The following is a 22,017-nucleotide window of genomic DNA, read 5'->3' as shown; positions in this document are numbered from 1 at the left end:
GGATGTCAATGAAACTCTTATGTTATTGTTTTTGTTACTGCATTAGCAAAAAAAGATGTAAAAAAGGAAAACAATTGCATGTAAATCTACAATCGTGAAAAATAGTAAGTTCACAGCCAGCACCGAGTTTAGATGATAATGTTTATAATCCCACTATATAACCCTGCATAATATACCCTTTCAAAGGTTTAGGTTGCTTTTGAATATCCGTGCTACGCTGACTGGCAGAAACCTAGCTTGTTAAATTATTGTGATAAATGAATTTTTATTATTAACTATTAAACAGTAAGGTAAGATAAAATAAGAAGATGGAAAGAGCATCACAACAAGTAAGCTGTCTTGTTAAAAAAAAATATTTCATTGATTAGAAGAGTATGAAAATTGTTGACATATTGTTGTTTATGAAATGCTATTATCATATTGTTATTTCCCAAAAAATCAACTGCTTGTACATTGTTTTGTTATCTTTCAAATGACGATGGTTTTATTTCCTGTCACAAACTTACTTCTTGGTCGGACGAAAACTGACTTAAAATCTAAACCTGATAGGTTATGAATGATTTTGGGTTTAGCTGTAGCTATAGCAACTGGGACTAAAAACTACTGTTCAGGATATCAGTCAATAATAAATTCTGTCCACATTAAAGATTTATTGAGTGGATTTTTTTCAAATCCTTTTCAACCCATTAACGGCACATATTTTCTTTGGTGAGCCCCAAACCAACTTCACACGGTCTGATAAGGGGTCTGGTTCACTGAGCAGGCGAGGGGGGCTGACAGGAAGTGGCTTCAAGCTCCCGCATGCCACAAAACAATGTCGCAGAATGGGCGCCACTCGTATACTTCAGGGTTTAGTCACTCATCTAACAGTAAAATTAAACAGAGTTATGAAAATATACAAGTGACAATGTTCCTGAAGCAGGCAGGAGACATGATTATGATGTGAAAGCTCCCACGGTTCTCTCAGTGTCTCTGAACCAACTGCAATCTCAGTTTTCTTTCAGTAAGAAATATCCCAAAAAATAAAGCCTAATGTTAAAAAAAACAAAAATGTTAGTGCATAACCACGCACACACCCACTTACAGTCATTTTAGTTGTTTACATAAACTTCTCAGATTTTCTTTGAGTTTCATGCTCGATAGACCGATTAGTAATTCTCTTTTCATCTACTTAGTAGCTAAAAACAACACAAAATAAACCAATGTAAACATAACGTCACTGACTTAGGTCTGAAGACCTGAAATAAACTCAGGTCATTTAACATTTCTAGATGTGTTGCCATTCGGCTGCATCAGCTTCTTCTGTCAAATGTATCTGAAGCAGCATTCCCTCATGTTCAATTTGATTATCTGAAACCAAACCACTACAGGTCTCTTACTATGAGTGTACACAGTGTTCAGAGGTTAAATAAAGTTTAAATTGTCAGTTTATTTGAATATTTCCTGATTAATTCCCATAAATTTGATTTAAAAGTTGCTTAAAATACATCAAATCAGTGATGAATTACTACAAACGATGGGAAACAGGAAGGAAATATAATTGTGATAAAAGTCGGTTAATATTAAATAAATCACGCCTGAACACAGCAGGGATGCACATCCTGTCTCAGCTTCGTTACTCACATTGATGATGAGAGTCAGTGGCTCCCCTGAATGGTGTTTGATCTGCTTGTCCTTGTTGGTGGTGAAGAACTGAGGGTCCTCCACGTATCCCAGCTGGAAGTGCTCTTTATGATGCTCCCCGTCCTCTTCCTCAGGCCTGTCATCGGCGGACGAAGGGCTGTCTCCGGTGTATGGGACCCCGTTCAGGACGAACTGCACCGAGGTTTCCTGGGACTGGCTGGACTCCGGAGATAGACAGGTGATTGTTGAGGAGGAGAGAACGCTGCAGTTCTGCAAAAAATAAAAATAAAAAAGATAAATAATAGCTAAAACCTTTCATGAAATAATAAATTACACTCAAAGTAGCATGGCTGAAAAATTGCTTACTGTTTGCCCAATTTCCAGGACATTCATGATGACACTCTGAACCAGATCAAAGCCGTGACCTTTAACCGTGATGGTCCTGCCACCACTGTGACACAAACACACGACAATCGTTACATCGCAGACACTAAAAATTTGCCTAGAATTCACTTACAAGGCTTCTGGGAGTTTACTCACCTGAGGAAGCTCTTCGTGGGGTGGATGAAGCTGATAGTTGGGTTTTGCTCATAGGTGTACATGGTGCTGAGGTTTGCTTCCTCACAAGGATGGTCCTCGAACTCCACACAAACCGTCACCAGCTCAGCGTCTGCCTCCAACGCTGGAGGCATGATGCATTTAATCGTTTGATCCGTTTTTCTGGGGGGAAAAAAATAAAATAAAATAAAATAAAAAGATGTAAACACTGTTACCCGCAACTTGTGATGTGTAGCAAAAGGTTCAATCCTAAAAACTGTTTCTGATTACAGCTGGAGTTACTTTTTTTTTTTTTGCTGCTTGGCAGACTTTCACAGGAACGGTGGAGCTATTTTGGTATGCGCTATGGCAACAACTAGAAGTGCTGAATTTAATCTTGTGAGAAGTTATGCAGAACTTGCAAAGCAATGCACTCTGAATATTTAATTGTCACTTCATGCGTTTAATATCCACTGTTTAAAAAGGAAATCTATTAATACGTGGGAAGGAAAAGAAACCATGCAAATGATTTGTAATTGTAATGGGCAGAATTCACACAGACTTGCAAAGCAGGGTCACGTCGTCTCTAAAATATACAAACAATCTGAGAATGAAAATGTAAAAAAAAAAAATGTTGTACTCACTCTGTGATGGTGCACTCCTGTGTTCTGTTGACCTTTACTCTAACCTGTGAGCCGATGTCCAAATGTTCTCCACGGATTGTCACGCGGGTTCCTCCAGCACGAGAACCTTTCTCTGGATATATGGACTCCACGTTGGGCTTCTGCATTCAGAACAACGATTCAGCAAATGACAAGAAAGATATCAGATTGATAACAGAACACTTGACAGCTTTTCCTATTTAGACATTTCTCCTACATAATGCTTTTCTTTGAAACAAATGAAAACACTTCTCTTTCTCTGAGGTTCACAAGTCCAGTTTTTGCGAATTAACTGAGACAGCTGCTGGCTATAACAATTAAGAAATCTGTGAAGATAGTCCATGTTGCAGCACATCATTACTATGCAGCTGAAGCCATTAGCCCTTTGGGGCCCGGCAATGGTAGGACAGTCATTCGGTGCTGCACATTTCCCTGCAAAAGTATTCACACTCCAAACTGCAGCGTACTTAATAGGAATTTTATGTAACAGACACAAAGTGGTGCAGAACTGCTAAGAGAAAATTATAATTTTTTTAGAATATTTTTTACAATTTTTTTTATTGTTTTGTGCATTTGTATTTATTAAATTTATTTGAATATATATCTGGTAATAGAGTATTATATTTACATCAAGAAAATATGAAAGTTTTACTTTTATTATGTTTTGTTGGTGAAATGTCAGTGTGAAATAAATAAATGTATGATCATTTATCATCATCATCAAAAATAATCTGCCACAATCAACTGTCTTCAGAAGTCACCCGGTTAATAATAAGAGAACACCAATGTATAATGTCTCTTATCAGTGGCTGGACTTTAATATGTTAATTTCAATTAAATAGTTACATGGAATTTAATGCGTTAAAAATGTTAACGTTAATGCATTTTTCATTTTTTACATACAAAATTTTAAACCGGAACCTTACTATTGGGTTTCTGGTATGCCCATAAATCTGACGCACAACAGCATTCAAACCCTGGTGGGTATCAAAGCTGCTTTTCTTGCCTCACTGAGGATTCCCGGAACACTTGAAAACTGCGTATAAAAGCACTTTGGACCAATCTGATGGCTGAATAACCTAAATGATTAAAAACAATAAGATGTCTATTCATTAATTAATTTAACAGAAAAGAATCGGTCTAATATGTGGGAAGGGTTTTTGGAATAAAAATGTTGCAATTAATTGTGATCAATTAAGTACAGACCCTGCAATTAATTAAAAAAAAAAATTAAGTGGGAAAAGTTGGGGAGATGTTTAAACCGGAGTTAAGCTGTGATCGTCTCATGGACCACTGTTCAATCTAGCATGCAAACAGATACAAGAGCATGCAGTATATTTGCTAGGCTGTCACCACCAGGTCAAATGAGGTTAGCATTAGCCAGAGAATCAGCCAAAAAGCCTATAACAACTCTAGAGATTAACAGCCAGTACAGCAGAATCTGTCGACTACAAAACTGCAAATATGGCCTTCATGGATGAGTGAGAAAGAGGAAGCCCTTGTTTGAACACAGGCAGTTTATAGAGAGAGAAACATGGCAATGGCTGCATCATGCTGTGGGAATGTTTCAGCTTAGGGATAGGGAAGCTAGCCACAAAACACTTTGAATGTAGGCACAAATTTTAGTTTCTAAATGTACAAAATTAGTAAAGAGATGCACTAAAACACATGTAGCTGCAAAGCATTGGGTCAGGGAGTAAATACACATGCACTAGTCATATTTATATTGGTAAAATAAAATGTGAAAACATGTAGTCTCTTTCATCCACTTCATAATAATGTGTTGGTGTAACACATAGAACCCTAATAAAATAGAAGAAAACGAGTGCTTGGCATGGCACTGTGGCTTAGAAAAAAAATATTAATCAAATATCGAAAGGGCAGGGCAAAAGCTCTAAATACTTTAAAACTTGCTCATATTTATATATGTATATATAAATAGAGAGAGTCCTAGGGCAAATTATCCTCTTAGAATTCTGCAGCCACCAGAATCAGCATTCCTGCTTTTTCTAAACTTTCTATCCCCTCCATGAACCTCGCCTCCAGGGATGCCTCTTATCCTTGCTGACAGGATTCACTTCCTCAGCGAGCAGGGATGGGGCAGACCTATTGTGCTTCGCTGTGTCAATGTGGGTGGAAGGAGGCAGATGTTTCCGTTTAAAATTTTGAGGAAGGAGATGCAGCAAAGACACACATCCTGTCTCCAAAACAGCTTTTCCCCTTTTTCTTCCCCCTACATCTTCCCCTTCAGCCTGGCTCTCGTTGAGCTTCTTAGAGATAAAAAAAAAAAAAATAAATAAATAAATACCAAACAGGAGTTCCCACAGTAGTACCCTCCTTTAAACTCGCTGTTTCAGAGTTTTTTCATCTTAATGTATCATGATGGGTTTTCAGATTGGGGTTATTTCTCTGCAGCATGACTCATGGACAGAGCTGCCCTTAGAAGCCGCTGAAACGACGCTGTGAATTATGAAACAGTCTTTGTCTATGAACACAGAGAGAAACAAAGAGCTTACACGGGTATTTCCACAGGCTGAATGTCCTTATTCCAATGAGAGGTTGTGTGGGCTGAGGTTAATTTCCACACCACTGGCCCGGTTTACCTCAGCCACTGATAAATTCAGAGTAAAAGGGATATTCCAGGAGTCTCAATATTTGTTTTTGTTGGCAGAAAAAGAAAAAAGAGCTACATGACAATTACTTTTAGCTTCAGCTCAGATGGACGTTTGAAGATTCCCACACACCAACATTCCTCTTAGTCATAAAACACATCTGTTAACACTCAGCTGACACTCTTGGGGAGGCCTTTACCAGTGGGGAGCGAAGCAAAAGCGCATGCAGGAAGAATGCGGAGGAAGACACAGACAGAAGGGAGAGCAAAAGCCCAGCAGGAGGGCCGGACACTGGAAGAAGGCTCACCAAGTAGGCGAAGCTTTCCTTTGACGTCCCCGTCCCGCTCTGATCCACGTCCACGCGGACAGAATCCGTCCCGTCACGTAGGGACCTCCCGGTGCGACACACGAGCCTTAGGACGGAGCATCACAGCGAGAGATCAGTTAATAAAAACACAATCTGGATAACACAATACAGCATCCAATTTTGATTTAATAAGGACTTTAATCAAGCCAAATTGTGTGCGAGGGAAATCTGATTGTGACGGCTAAACAAAGACATAATATATCTCGGAGAATGGTTCTTATGAGCTAATTCATCAGTCCCTGTTGCATTTACATATGGAATCAAATAACGCCTCGAAGGTATCAGATATGAGCAGATGTAAAGTTCAAAGCCCCCCCTGACCAAATGCGTCTAACCACAAAGGAGATTAGGGGGCTGCCGAGGCTTGTTCTCCAGCCTCCTGGCTGTGATTAAACCCTCTGCCACCACTGCACGCTCTGCAGGGACGACTCGTATTAATGACACAGTGGAGAATGGAGGCACGGGGACCCACTGCTCTGGGACCTCGGAGGGATAAATGTACCAGGGGCGGGATATAACCTTTATTCCCTCCAATGATCCCCTCCAGGTTGACAGCTTGTTGGTTTATTCAGTCTGGTACCTGCTGCTGCAGAGGTTAGAAACTCTCAGCCAGTGATCTGAACACTGGCAGACATCACTGGGAATTTGCAGAAGTATTCACACCTTCAGGACTTCTTGTTACATTTTGTCACCTTACAGCGACAAACTAGGATTTTACATAGACCCCCTAAAACTAGCGTATAATTGTAAGAAGGCTGATCTGATTGAGTTTGCACAGAAGAATGGGGGAAAAATATCTGATTGCAAGGAGATTAGAGTCAAATGAAGCAAAAAAAAATAATGATTTTTTTTTTATATATTTGCCCGAGTAAAAGCAGCTCAATGCAAATGTTCCCCGCCCTTTTTAGATTTGTGAAAATTTTGAAAACCATGTGGCATTTTCCTTCCACTGCACAATTACTTATGTGTTTGTGTATGACTACCTACCAGATAAAGTGCAGTTAAAATTGAGCTATGAATACTTTTGCAGGGTACTGCATGCAAGCGTAGGAGCCGTGTTTCAAATAGACAAACCTGGTTTGGATGTACAATAAGACTAGGCAGAGATTCATTCAAGCAGTTGTGGCTAAAACTAGAAAGAAATTTGCACTCGAGTGTGCTTTTAAATATGCAACTCAAACCGAAACGTGCTTTGTGTTGACTGTATCTAAGACAGAGCGACTGCAGCGTCTAATGAGCCCATTTTAAAGTGTGAATTTTGCTCCTGTGCCTGAGTAGCTGTTGAAAATACTCTAAAATAACCGGCAGTAGCTGCAGACCCTGCTGAGGCCTACGGTGCTGCTCATTAATAACAAGAGCATCAGGTAAAGAATGTCATTACCCTCAAATTAAACTCCTGCCATCACCTGGCACGAGGACGCTCTTTGAGAAAAATGCATCATTTCACAGGCTCTAATTTGGAGAAGAATGAAAAGGGACAAATATAATGAAACATGAGTAATCTCAGGTTCAAGCCTAGGGGAAATAAGAGACGCGGAAGCCTGAATCAGCCTGAGCATGCACAGTTTTTGCAGACTCAAGGGTTATCAGAACAGTATGTCGTATTATTAAACATCTGCTGCTGAAAACTAATGCAGAAGACTATGTGGTGCATAAGAGAAACTGGTAAAAATAATTACTATTTAAAGAGTAAAAACAAAGCTTTTTCAGCAGGTGATTGCCAGAGCGGAGGAAGCCAGCTGCATCTTAACCCGACCCGGGTGAGACGTTCACCAAGGTATTGACAGAATCGCTCCATACCAAAGTGCATAAAATACCCTGATTTATTTGATGTTTATATTCTGTAATGTCATAAAACATGAGATGTTTCTGTTCGCCATCCTACAATGCTGGAGATCAAATGACCAGCCAAAATACATGAAACCGACAATTTTCACTTTCTCAAGGGAGAATGAAATGACCACCACTGAAGTGAACTGCTGAAAAGAATATGATGGGTTTCTGTTTAGTTTGAGGCCGCTACTGTTGCTTTTGTTGTAACTAAAACCCAAAATTACACAAGACTGAGCAATTTCCCGCATGCAGATCCTGTGCTGTAACACAACCACAGTCTAACAGTCCCTTGCTCAATCAAGCATTTAAAGTGTTGAACTATTTCTCATCTTATGAAGCAAAACCACAGACTTTGTTGTATTTTATGTGACAGATCAGCACGGAGGAGTACACAGAAGGAAAGTGATCCATGGTGTTCTAACTAGTCCAGGAACTTTGAACATTTAAACTGACTGTTTGCTAAACCATCAATTTAAGCCAATTTGATTCAGGTGTGGGGGTAGAGAGGACCAAGCTAACGCAATATGTTCCGATTTAACCTGTTCATTTGTAGTTCTGGCTGTGTTTGAGGTTGTTTTCCTCCTGGAAGGTGGACATCTATCAAGGCTTTTGCAGAATCTGAGAGATCATCTTTTACAATGCCCCTGCATTTACCTACATGTCTCTCCACATTAGTTTGGAGCAGCTTCTATGGTTGGTGTTCCACCACACATAACATTTTGCATGTAGGTTATACATGAAGTATTTTCTAATTTGGGCAGGTTACCTTCTTCCACATGTTTCCTGTGTCTCCTAAGGCTTGTACCAAACCTCAAACAGGAGTTCTGGCTTCCTTTCAGTAATGGCTTTCTTGTAGACAATCCTTCATAAAGCCTAAATTTGATGAGTGCGCCATTATCAGCCTCCTTGTCGATAAATCCTGTCACCTGAGCCTTGGCTCTCTGCAGAACCACCAGAATTGGAAGAGCTGCTTCTAATGCTTTCTTCACCAGACCTGTAAGTTCAGCTGTCTTGGCAGGTTTGTGGTTGTACCTTCTTCTTTCCGTTTCGGCATGATAGAGTGAACAGTTGCCTGTAAGATGGTGGATTTTATTTGGGGTTTCCAAGTTTGCTGAATTACATATGTGCATACCGACACTCATCGGATTTGTTTTTGCAAACAATGTCCAAGCCATGCATAATTTCCCTTCCACTTTACATGTAGTATTTTCTTAAATAAAACGCATCATGTTCTGCAGCTGTAACATAACAAAACACAGAAACGTTTACAAGGCAGGTTTATGTTTCTGAGGTTTTCTAAAAGATTGCATTCCAAACACACACAAACAATAACAAATTCAGAGTCTTGGTATTTCTCTGTGATTGCATGCTGATGCAGAGCTGTCCCAGTCAAAAGGACATGCTGTCTCCCAGCAGGAGCAAACAGAGCCAGACTGACCCCCGCTCCACATTTCGATGCCGCCACACTGCAGAGGTATTATGGCTGTCAAAGGGCAATATTTGGGCAAGTACTGAAGTGTCTCCTATCATTTCCCCTGAGCGGCTGATGAGGATCATCAACAATCAGCTGTGTGCGTGTGCATGTGTGTGTCTGACGCGAGTGTTGTCGGAGTCTTGCCAAACGGACAGGGCGAGGGCCACTTAGTGCTCTAATGAAATTGATAGGAAGGGCGGTGTGAAGAATTTGCGACAGATATCAAGAGATGCACTTCAAGTAAATGAGCTGCGCCCAGGCTGACATTGCCATTAATTAACATGTCAACACAGAGTGAGAGGAGAGGAGTTCTTCCAGAGCTGCCCACTTTTCTTTTCAGCACACAGATGTGAACTTTGGCCTTTTCCAGCACACGATTCGGGCACCTGTCTCAGCAGCTTCGGTAAATGGGGTCACATGCGTATGTGCTGCGCTTGTATGCTGATGAGTGTGGGAGTCTGCGAGAGCCATTTTGAACTCGAAATCTCACAAATGAGGGTAATTAAAAAGAAAACTGTTTAAAACTTTCAGGAGAGAGGCACCAACAGAATCCATACATTTTCCATACACCTGTAATCTTGCTTGTAGCATTGCAAGGAGGGTTATTAGTAAGATTTAGACATAGTTGAAATCATGTTTATTCATGTGCACTATATTAAAATACACATTTTACCTTTTTCTCACTGATATCACTCCCTGTTTCCCTGTTTTAAGTTAGGATTGCTAACATTATCCTTCTTATTTTCTTGGAACTTGGTAGTATTGCTAGCTTAGCTCTACGATTTGGTTCAAATATTTATGGGATCTTTTCACAAATGTCTCATAACAGATTGCTGTAATTTTAGCCCATTCCTCCTGACTGGTCTAGTGAAACTCAGTCAGGTTGCCTTGTAACTTTCTTGTAAGACAGAGTTTGTGGGACGGACACCCTGTCCAAAAGACTGACTGTTTTGTCATTTAGTCACTTTGTAACTAATATGGTTTTATGCTTAGGGCCACTCTCGATTTGACAGAGTCATTTGTGCAAAAGCTTTAACTGTCTTGAGATGTTGCTTCAATTTTTCAACTTAATGTCTTTTCCTCGTGATGCTATCTATGTTATGAAGTTCACCAGTCCCTCCCACAGCAGAGCATCCGTACAACATGATGCGGCCAAAACTGCAATTCACACTGCGGATGATGTTCTCAGGCTTGTAAGTGTCTCCATTTCCTCTAATGTAATGATGGTTATTATGGAAAAAATAAACATTTCAATATAAGTTTCATTATACTACTGGACACATCTCCTAAAAAATAATGTCTTTGTGAAAATTTAAAACTGCAATCCAGCGTTTTATGTCACTTTTTAGTGGCCTTTCATTAGTATGGCTTCATTGTGAGAAATCACACTCCGTTACCATATTCATAAAGTCTTGCTTTGGTACTCAAGTTGATTCACACATTTTGCTATAAGACACATTCATCTTTTCATCACAGTTGGACATTCCCAAGATGTTTATACTTGTATATAATTGTTTAAACGGATGAACGTGGCACCTTCAGGCATTTGGGTATTGATGGATTGGACTTCTGGAGGGCCAATTCTTTCCCACAAGACATCTTGCATGTGATTTTTCCCATGATGTCACACAAGGAAACGATGTGTTTAAGCTTCAACTTTAGTGTTGTGAAATTAACTAATCAGAAACTTAAATAGCCATGACATCATCATCATCTGGTTCGCAAAATTGTTTAAAGTTACAATCTTAATCTATTTTTTGAATCTGAAGAAGTCAACAATTTAATATCTCTCTAATTGTTCTAGCAAACAGAAGTCATTTTGTTAATCCTAACCGACTAAAAACATGTAAGACAGATTTAATCTCATAACATCTGGTTTCAACTCTTTCATTTTATGTTTAAATTACCAACTGTCAGATGTTGAAGCGGAGATTAAAATATTCCAGCTTAAGTGATAAAATAAGATCAAAGTTGATCAGACACTGGATGTAGCAACAACAAGGTGTGCTCATGCATGCGTGTGTAAGTCAAAAGTGCTGACAGTGTCAGATGCACTAACATGTTGTGATTTGTCAGTGAGTCTTAAAGCAGACAGAATGTTGCTCCTCTGCCACAGCAGCCAGGCTCGGGAACCAATGAGAAATGAAGACGGGAGATTTGATCATCCCCGGAGTGAAACGTGAATTCTTTTTTTCTTTCTTTTTTTTTTTTTGTCTGTTTAGGGAAGAGGAGGGGTGCGGATGTGTCAGGCGTTTGGAGTGACAGGTGAGACCTGCAGGTCACCCTGGAACTGGTTTTAAAACAATGATTGGCTTCACTGGAGCACGACCAGATAAACACTTCTATTCAAGGAACATTACAGATACTGAATAGAAGTTTTGGATGTAATTTTGGAGTTACTGAGCTCTTTTTCGCCAGTGTCAAAGCAGGGTCCTGCTGTCTCCATGGTGACAGTGCAATGGTCCCCGAGCCACGAGGGGATAGCGGCGGAGTCATTTAAATTGAGAGATGTGCTGCATAATAATATTTGTGAAAATTAGCCTTGTGAATACATATAAACTAAAACACAAATGGATGGCTGAGATTCTTCTTTTGAGACCAGAACAACACAGATATTATGTGAGGAGATGGTAAGCTAAGCTATTTGCATGTGTTTTTCCTCTTTTTTTATTTCTTTCAATAAAAGCTTATGAGTCACTAACTGAAAATAACCACTGACATTTTTTTTTCCACTTACTGTCTCGTCAAAAGAAAAGAAAAAAAGATTCATTTTAGATATATCTATTGTTATTTTAATGGAGTGCAGAGGATTTAGGGCCAAGAACTGCATGTCTGATTGAAAGGTCTAACAACTTTACAAATACGATTGTCTCTATTTGGCTTTGTTGCTGATAACACCTAACATATCTATTACTTTACAAAGACACATATACCTTAGGGATGTATCAGTACGATCAAAAAGTGAAGAACTTATGTCAGGTGAGATTGCTGGCCGTTCAAGCCTGGTCGTTAAAGGAGGGATTGGTAATTCTGGCAGTTTTAAATGGGAATTCCTGCTGGAAAATCTCCATAAAGTTTGTCATCAGAGGTCAAAGTGATCTGAAATGGCTGTGCTGAATGTGAACTTTAGGAAAAACAGTGAAGCAGTGTAATATTTGAACTCCATTTAATCTCACACTTTGGAAACTTCACTCAGGACCTTAAGCAGGATGGATTGTGAGGCTCTCCACTCTTCCTCCAGACTGCAGGACCATGTTTTCCTCATTAAGTGCAAAACTTCCTTTATCTGAAAAGAGGACTTTGAACCACTTGTTATCTCAGGTTTAGGAGTTGTTTTAGCATGTCTTGCTTATTTTTCCTTCCACTCAATTTTCCTTCAAAATGGCCAGAGACATCTGTGGAAAATTTCATGTCATTGAAGTATCTCTTTGTCGTTAGAGTTGCTATGCTTACAGTCCTTGGACAAGACTGAGCTAACTGTCTCTCTCTAGGTGCAAGCCAGGGCTTTTCTATTTAGTTGCAACAGGGAGACCAAATGTTTAAGAAAATTGTGCAGCACACAAACAGAGCACTAATTGAGTTTGAAAAGCATGATTGCATTTGGCGGTTGCTTTCAGAATATGGGCAAAAGCTAATGTACAAACTGAAATCAACAATTTCCACCCCGATGAAGAGATAACAAAGCACATTTAGTCACAACACTGTTGAAACTTGATCCCCAAAGCATGACTGGACATGCTGATGAATCATTCAATGAGTAAAAAGCCAGTATGAAACTCTGAGAAGACATTTCAGGAGGCAGTGAAATGAAAAACACCTGGTTCTGCCTGTACCTACTCTTGGCAACGCTTGGGCATCAGTTTATTATACCTATGATTGTTTTGGATAATAAATCAAAACGTTTCAACTGTAATTCAGACTGCAAAGCCACAACTCGAAGTGCTAGTTACTCAAGTCTATGAGCTTTCTTTGGATATACTTCCCGAGAATTATTGTGCACTTAAAATGAGACAGTTCACATGCACACACAAGATACCATATGAGGACGCTTTGATGCAACATGTTTGGGGTTAAAATCGAGGCATTTTTCAATGATCTTTAATGGGGAAGCTGACTGCAATCTAAGTGTTTGCCTGGTTGGCAGGGGGAAAGGTTATACCCATTCCAACAACACAAGAATCTAATAAATGCTAAAAAAAAACAAAAAAAAAACTAAAATATATATTGTAAGCTTAGGAAACTTCATGCACATTGATTAACTTGGTCTCACAGTGAAATGTTACAGATACAGATTAAGAAAAGGAAGACTGAGTACTGCAAACCTCTCTAGAGCTATCAATATATTAAATGTATGGCAATAATGTTAAAACCTTGTATTATTTATGTCATATAGTGTGCGTGTCTGTGCTATAAGAAATGCAATTACTCTACTCAGTATTACTCAATCTGACTCGGGTCCGTATTCAGGAAAGAAATCAACTCAATAGGGACATTTCTAACATCATAGTTATGATATCAGACTTATGGCAAAAGACGTCTTTGTTGTATTTGGAAATCAAAATGAAAAATTTGACAGATGTTCCTGACAACAGTGAGTTAGAATACCAGCTAGTTGTCCTCAGCATGCAACTGAGCACGCACCATTTATGACATCATGTTTCTTCTCAAGCTGCAATAACGATGTAGCTTTAATGATCGACATAAAAGTATTTGGTCATTGAGCAATAAAACCACATATGGTCTTAGTAACAGTTCTCTAGGTTCGGCAAATCTATTTTTATCAAACCCAGTAGCAATATATATGTGAAAAAAATTAAAAATAAAATAACTTGATGGGGAAAAACGTTACATATTTTTATCACTAGATGCACAAGTCAGTCACCAGAGACATGAAGAAATCAATTTTCACAAAATCATCTCTGATTTGTGATCAGCAAGTCAAATGATTTATTTACTTAGTCAAAAATTACAAAGTTTGTGTTTTGCATGCATGCAAAATAGGAGAAAATTAGGAACAGTCCATTAATCACTTTGTTAAGTAATTAATCAGCAGTACTTTAATTTTCCATCTGGAAACTACTGACTCTATCAATGAATCGTCAGTAAATTTAGTCTATTTTTTGTTTTAAATCTTGAAAAAAAAAATCTTCCGCAGGGTCTGACGTCACAGACAATTGGAAATCCGTATCCTAATGGGTGCATCTCCACTTATTCATGTATTCTTCTTTCTCCTCAGTAATACATGTCAATAACCAAGAATTGTGGAGGATTTGCACTGAGCAGGTCTGGTAAGCTCTCCCCTCAGCCTCATGTTTTTATTTATATGTCTGAGAAAATTCCCACAGTTGCCTTTGAAGCCACATAAAACTATATGACTTTAATGTTTCCCCAACACATAGCCAACATTTCCCCCCAGAAGACGTGGAAACATGGGATTTGGAGTCCGGTTCACCTTCAAAAACCACTCTAAGCCCTAAATTGGAGGTATTTAGACAGTTTCAGGAGTTCTGAAAATGTTTTTGAAGCTTTCTTTATGTTTTCCCAGCCGATAAGGCATTCCAGAGCAGGGAGCTTGGTTCCTGTTTTCAGTCAGAGTTGGCAGCTCCAACTGTACTGCCTGAGTTAAGGCACAACATGCTCCCATCTGACATGTTCACTTCAGGATTTCTTTCAGTAACAAATCTTTAGATTCTCCATTTAGTTTTTTTGTATCTCTCTCTTCTTTCTGTCCATCCAATTGCTCACCTGCCTCAACGCATGTCGGGTTACCATGGCAACAGGTAATTGGCACCTGTCATCACAAGTCCCGGCTGCGACGTTGCTGCATATTTTAACGGGTCTTTAAATAAAAATCTTGCGAGGATTTTTCTCAGCCCCACCCCCTTCCTTTTTTTCCCCCCACCACCCTCGACAGCATGGATAACGAAATAAGTATGAGGTGTGAGAAGTCAGCAGAAAACACTCAAGCCACAAAAACACCATTGCAAAACACGCGACTTTGTGACTCATTAAGGAAGTTTCTGTTTGGATACTCACTCGACAGAGACGGTGTAGCGCTCGGGCAGGAGATCACAGGGAACGTCTCCTATAAAGATGTTCACTCCTGCTGGCCTTCGTCCCAGGTTCCTGCCCTGTACCGTCAGCAGTGTGCCTCCTTCAACAGGGCCCCTCAGGGGGGAGATCTGACAAAGACAGAGTGAGGCAATGAACACACACACACACACACCAAAAAAAGGGGAAAAAAAAACACACACACAGAAGGTGCCGTAATAAGCACAATAAATTAGAGCTCATAAGAAGATTACTGCCCTAAAATCACTCAAATAATGATGGGTGATAATTGAGGCGACAGAGAATTAGCAGGGGCCATGCGTGGAGATGTGGAGCGTGTCACGGACAGAGATGGGGATTCAATTGAACAGACACACGGTTTAGCTATATGGGCGCGCACCGCAGACTCTTAACAGAGCCTGTCTGAGACCCTTCAGTCTCTAATCCTCTACAGCACATGCAAATAAAGAGCAGGCTAAGAGCCCCCTTCACATCCCACGAGAGACAGACAGAGTGGGAAAGTGAGGGCTGGAGAGGCGAGGTGTAGAGCACAGCAGAAAGGTGGATGAGTGGGGAGGCAATTTAGAGAACCGAGTGTCGAGAGGAGACTGAATGCTGATGATGGTGGTGAGAGAGCAAAGCCTCAACAGGGGAATTAATGCGCAGCGCTTTTTCCCCTTTCATCTGTTTTCCTGTGTCTGCTCCGTCAAATTCCTTAGTCCTATTTCAGCTGTTGTTCTGAGGCGTGCTCTCACGCGTCATTTCAGCCCCTGCCTCTGCTTCCTTCATTTTCCATTCGGAAAACCATGGGGAGGGAACAAAGGAGAGGAAACGATCGCCTCCTCAGTCACGGGGAGAAACAACCTTAAAGATAGCATCTCTGAGACCAAGACAGAAGAAATCCACTATGGTCAAGCCGGTGTAGCAAGGCTGCGCTTCGGCAGCGCTTCTCAGAATAACCTCCAGGCCGACGCGAGGTCGCCATGACCCCCTTCTTGGTGTTATTAGCCTGGCTCCACTGCTAAGGGAAACTGTGCTGTAAAGTGAAAACAACACTTGTGTTTGGTCTGGGTGAGAGGACAAGGTTTGCCTTTACATTCAGACACCCACCAGGAGCTCACAAGAACACCGGGACAGATGAAAAAACTCTATATCTCCCAGGAAAAAAGGGAGGGAGGTTAAAAATAGCAAGGATGAACTTCTTTAAAGTCTGAGTAAAAATAAACTGTAGAAGTGAATGTTCAATGCCTTGAAAAGTGTAAATTCCCCACGTTTTACAGAGCAACACAAAGTACTGCAATAGAAGCACCTTGGAAGGGAGTCGCTAATTAAATGTTTTTAGGTAAGATTTTACCAGCCTTATGTATCGCACGGATTTTTCCTTGTTCTTTGAAAAATGCTCCAAGCTCAGTCAAACTGGTTGTAGAGCTTCTGTGAACAATGCTTTAAGTCTTGAAACAAATTTTCAATTGAATTTAAGTCTGGACTTTGACTGGACCATTGCATCAAATGGAAATTGTGCTATGTTCTGAGCTATTCAATAGTAGCTCCAGTTTCATGTTTAGGATCGTTGTCCTCCACCCTACGTTTTTTTCCACGTACCGCGGCTCCATCCATCTTTCATCAACTTTGACCGGCTTCTTTGTCTCAACTGAAGAAAGGCACTGCCTCAGCATGATGCTTCCACTACTAACTTTAGAAGTATTGATAGTATTTCAGGGTGATGTGCAGCATTAGTTTTGTACCCCAAATAGTGTTTTGCATGTGGACAAAAAAGGTCAGAATTTCTTCAACATGTGTCCTGTGTTTCTTGGTCTTCCTGATATTTGACCTTTTAGTCACTGATGTCTTTTAGCAACCCTCTAAACTTCACAGAACACCTACATTTAAACTAAGATTAATGAACAAGTGATTATTTGGTCACTCCAGAAGGCCATTGGCAAGTTGAAGTGTTTGCAGTGTTGAGCACATTTCCACTAATGCACTTATAGCAGAGATAATTTTTTGTTTGGCTTCTTTGGTAACTTTGAAAACATTTAATGTCCTCACATTCTCTTTTTTCCACACACAGTGAAGAACAAAATCTAAATGTAAGTACAATATGTAAGGGCATTATAGAACAAGTAAAAAGGTATTCGAGGGTTGTAGTCTTGCTGATATAATTTGAACTGAAGTTAGCACTGTAGCATTAGCTTCCATGAAATGTCATGTCGGTGTTGCACTTTAGTGCTAGCAGAGCTAATACTTATGTGCTTCAAGGGTGACTGAATAGAAAATGCATGTTGCTCTTCTCAGAATGTACACATGCTAAAATCTTTTACTTTAACTATGTAATTTTGCACCATTTTATATTCGGCTACATTGGAAATTTTGATGACAAATGTGAAAAAGTAATTAGGGGTAGCATAATATGTTGTTCCTCAGGAAGTTATTCTGATGTTTATGAGATGTCTTAAAGTTTTTGCAGATGTGGGACAACGCTGTGCTTACTTACTCGGATGACATAGGAAATAACTCCCTTTTCATACACGTATACGCAGCACATTAATAAATCGGCAACCACGGTTGCACAAGCTCTCGAGCATTTCAGACAAAAGACAGAAAAGCAGCTATTTATTATCAGAACGCATCTCGGAGCACCCAGTGTGCCTGTGTGGTGCCTTTGGGAATTAACATTAACATCAGCCTGCTCTGCTATTCATTTACACCTCTTACGGGTCTGCGAGTCTTGATTTACAGCGCAAACTCTGCCAGGCCTCCAGAGAGATTGCAGGGTGGGGGTTTGTGTCTGCAAAAGCTCCCAGACCCAATTCCTGAGCGATTAAACACATATGAACAGTAAATTATACCTCAGTCTAACATGCTCTATAAGCAGAGTACAAACATTTATACTGTCTTGAACAAGTATTCAAACTCAAACTCTCTGTCATGTTCAAACCACAAACCTCAATGTATTTATTATTAAAGTTTCATGTGGTGCTTTACTCTGAAACCCTTAAATAAAATCCATGGCACGCAATTACGTTCAAAAGTCAATAATTAGTCTGCCGATGCATAATTTAAGAATATCCTAATCTTTGAAAAATCTCAGAGCATAATCTAAGAGAGCTGGGGCTTAGGTGGGAGAATCAAATCAAATTATCTCCACAATCCTGTCCTTCATAGAAGAGTGGCAAGAAGAAAGGTCTTGTTGAAGGAAAAAATGTTAAGAAGTACCATCAGCAATTTGACACAAACCATGTATGAGACACAGCAAACACATGGAAGAGGGTGATCTGATCAGATGAGACTAGGACTGAACTTTTTGACCCTTACACTGCACATCACCATGAAAACACCATTGCCACTGTGAAACATGGTGGTGTCAGCATCATGCTATGGGGATTGCTTGGCTTGCAAAAGCACCTCACACCTTTTAGATTTGGATTAAGACAGATGGTATTTTCTTTTCATTTATGAGCTTTACTTTGTGTCAGTCCAAGCCAACGTTACAACGTTTAAGGATTGCAACGTCGCAAAACTTGAGCAAGCTTTAGGGGTCTAAACTTTTCCATCACACTATACTGAATCCAACCTGCCTTGAAGCATATGCTTTCCTTTTGTTTATTTTGTCTGTTGCCACCATAGCTTTCATCCTCTTCCTGTCAGTCCAGTTCCTCTGCATCACTCTAATCAAGGAGGACACAAAGACAAAACAGGAAAAAAGCTCCTCGCTGTAAATGTAGCGCTCTCCGCCCTTTTCTCTGTTCAAACCTTTTACATCCTCTTTCCTCTATGAGCCAGGTCCTTCTGTTCTTGTTTTCTTTACATGTGGTGGGTAAACCATGTTGTCAGTTCCTGTTTGGATGCCAAAGTGTGTTTTCTTTTAGCGATGAACTGGCCTACACATAACATGGGAACAAAGAGCCCAGGGAGATAATAAATATCTCCTTTTGTCCGTCACCAGCGCATGAAACAGAAAGCATTTTTCATAATTAGGCTGTAGGTGGAAAACTTTAGCGAATAATGAAGTCCTCCATTTTAATATTGATATTTTGGCACCTGTATCTCATGAGAGAGATTGCATGTGACACGGGAGAGTGAAGACAAACATGTTTCATTACCGTAGCCACAGCACGATTGTATAACAAAGAGCTGCTGCTGTCTGATTTTGGTGTGTGTGTGTGTGTTGAGGGAGATGGGATCTGGTTTCAGTAAGTTGGAGTACTTGGGCTTTAACCCCTGCGGATTCTCTGAGAAAACACGGCTGCCAAAGCATTGCATCACACACCCGAGTGAACCACAGCCCCACAATCCTCTCTCCTGCGAGAACCAATGCGTGTGTGTGCGGGTGTGTGCAAGAGAGCCGTGCAACAATAGTCTACCCACACACACATCTCTGCCCAGCTAACTTCAGTCACGTAAGAAGTCCATATGAGTTAGGCTCTCAAAGAGCATCCTGTTAGTCACAGTATGCTGACAGCTACAAAGAATGAAGGATAATCATGAATGCTTCAATATGGCCAGTTTGTGTGACAGATTGTGGGCTTATGTGTGTGTATACGTGAAGGAGTTTGGTGTGTGTGTGTGTGTGTGTGTGTGTGTGTGTGTGTGTGTGTGTGTATTTGGCTGCTTTGTTCTGCTTTGCTTATTCTCCTGGGCTGACCAGGTTTTATCTACAGGAAGTTCGGGCCGACTGGCTCTCATGTGAGCCGTGCTTCCCATGACCGCCTACCGTGGCTGCGCCGATATAAGCTGCAGAAAACAGACTTCAGGGATGAGACTGAAAGCGCTTCCACTACAGTTAGGCAAACAAATAAATATGATCACCCGTCTGAGCCGCAAAGAAGCGTTTGAGGAAGGGCACCCTTTCAGAGATGACGATGACACAACCGCAATCAGATCTGTGTTAGATAAACGGCCCTTAATTCTTTTCTTCTTTTTTTTTTACCAGAGTGGTTTTGCTCCTGTTATGGTTGAACGTCAAAAAAAAACCTCTCATGGGAGCTTATTCTAGCTTCTGTGGTTTCTTTCACATGAAGGCTTTTACACTTACAGCTCCCAATCCGCACAGATTAAACACGCACATGTTGCTGTTTTAAAGGGGGGGAGGTGTTCCCATGCCCTCCTGATGGATCACAGATCCTCTCCGCTGTGTCCCGTGTGGGCTGTGGCTGAGTGAGTGTTGGTGTTGTTGCAGAATGAACTGCTTTATTAGGAATCGGTCCAAACAGGCCCTCAGCAGCTGACACTGGACATAAAGGACCATGTGAGTGACCTCATGATTCAGCGAAACGAAAGTGAGGCTGGAGACCACAGAGAAATGGAGGAAGAGGAGAGGGCTTAATGTTGAATGCAAGGATTCTACCTTGTGGATCTCAGGAGCAGGACACACATTCCTGTCTGGCTGGCAGTCGTCCCTCGGCCTGCAGCTGCTTTCACACCATCCACAGAGGTGTCCCTGATCCTCACGGCCCCAGCACTGGGAGCAGTCTGAACTGCCCGCTCCACAGTTGTACACCTCCACTAGAGGGAGACGGGAGGAAGGAGGGGAGAGATAGAGACAGGAAGACATTATCAGACAATCGTATGAAGATTATTTTTGGTGTCTTTGTCTAGATCAGGGGTGTCAAACTCATTTTCGTCTTGAGTCGTATGAAGTTCATGAATGTCCTAATCAGTTTGATATGGCCCATGGTTGTGGCAGAAATAGATTGATAAAATATTTAAAAAATATTAATAACCAGATGACTCTCCACTCAGTGAATGCATTTTCTCACATTGATGTAATTTGGCAGTGTACATATAAAAACTGATTTGATTTGATAAAATATTTAAGTACACAAATGTTTTAAGGTGCTTTTCATGGGGCATTCTAGAGATAAAAGGGCCCCATAAAAAAGTTACGGCATGCCAGATTTGGCCCCCAGGCCTCGAGTTTGTCACATGTGGTCAGCATCAGTAACAATAATAAAAAAATATTTTTTTCTGGAAAATAATAAAACAAAATCTGAAAAGTGTGGACAACCAGCCAGAGCTACTATATTCCCACCAAATCTCACTTGTGTGTCAGAATGGCTCACTCAAAGTCCTGACCGAAATCTAACTAAAAATTAAAGGTGAGAACAGAAAATTGATGGTAACAGACTCTCTTTGAAAAGCATTATCATTCTCAAACGCATCTACTGGGAAAAAAATGTCTACAAAGTACTTTCTCGGCGACAATAACGCACGGATGGGTGCAAGTGGCTCCGTAAGCTAATTTGTGGAAATTGCAAACATTAGAACAGTAGTCTAAACTATTTTTAGGCTCATCATGTTCTACAAAAGGCAGCGCCCAGTGTAATTAAATGTTGCTGCTGATGCTTTGTCTCATTTCATGCATGACCTATATTTGCAATATATTTAGCATGCAATCAATCTGAGTCTTTTTAGGCTGCTGCATTGGTACTTTTACTGAAATAAATAATTGGAGTACTTCCACCCCCCCACCACTCCCCGCCTGAAAAAGCATCTGTTTGCTGTGTTGGCCCTTGAATGGTCAGCTGAAGGTACACTGTTAGAAACATTTTCCTCCGCAGCTTACTTGAACCATATGGGCTGCATGCTCTAAATAAGCAGAATAAACATTTGGAGGGTGATATATTCATGGTTATAAAAATAAACCAGGAAAAAAAATAAAAAAAACCCCGGAGAGGATGAGAACAAAGCCAGGGAAAACAGATGATTATGTTCGTGTTCCAAAGTGCCTCCCAGCGAGACGTCCCATTTGTATTACCGCATGCACATCTGCACGACTGTGTGCATATTAGGCCGCACGCATCTGTATGTATGTGATAAAGTGTGTGTCATTTTAAAATGTGATGACTTTGCACGCTG

General features: G+C 40.5%; 1 protein-coding gene across 1 annotated transcript in view; it reads right to left on the bottom strand.

The window, feature by feature from the left end:
* plxnd1 (plexin D1) overlaps nucleotides 1–22,017 on the bottom strand; it is a 115,054-nt gene that overhangs the window by 52,560 nt on the left and 40,477 nt on the right. Inside the window, exons 12-18 of the mRNA XM_007562336.2 lie at nucleotides 20,507–20,664; nucleotides 15,145–15,290; nucleotides 5,742–5,847; nucleotides 2,805–2,944; nucleotides 2,164–2,343; nucleotides 1,990–2,074; nucleotides 1,624–1,893 (exon numbers count right to left, since the gene is read on the bottom strand). Coding sequence (XP_007562398.1) covers nucleotides 1,624–1,893; nucleotides 1,990–2,074; nucleotides 2,164–2,343; nucleotides 2,805–2,944; nucleotides 5,742–5,847; nucleotides 15,145–15,290; nucleotides 20,507–20,664 — 1,085 coding nt within the window. The remainder of the gene's footprint in view (nucleotides 1–1,623; nucleotides 1,894–1,989; nucleotides 2,075–2,163; nucleotides 2,344–2,804; nucleotides 2,945–5,741; nucleotides 5,848–15,144; nucleotides 15,291–20,506; nucleotides 20,665–22,017) is intronic.

The sequence above is a fragment of the Poecilia formosa genome, unplaced genomic scaffold (genome assembly GCF_000485575.1).
Source record: "Poecilia formosa unplaced genomic scaffold, Poecilia_formosa-5.1.2 Scaffold135, whole genome shotgun sequence".
NCBI lineage: Eukaryota > Metazoa > Chordata > Actinopteri > Cyprinodontiformes > Poeciliidae > Poecilia > Poecilia formosa.
Note: the sequence above shows the minus strand (reverse complement) of the source record. Positions and strands in the feature narration are given on the sequence as shown.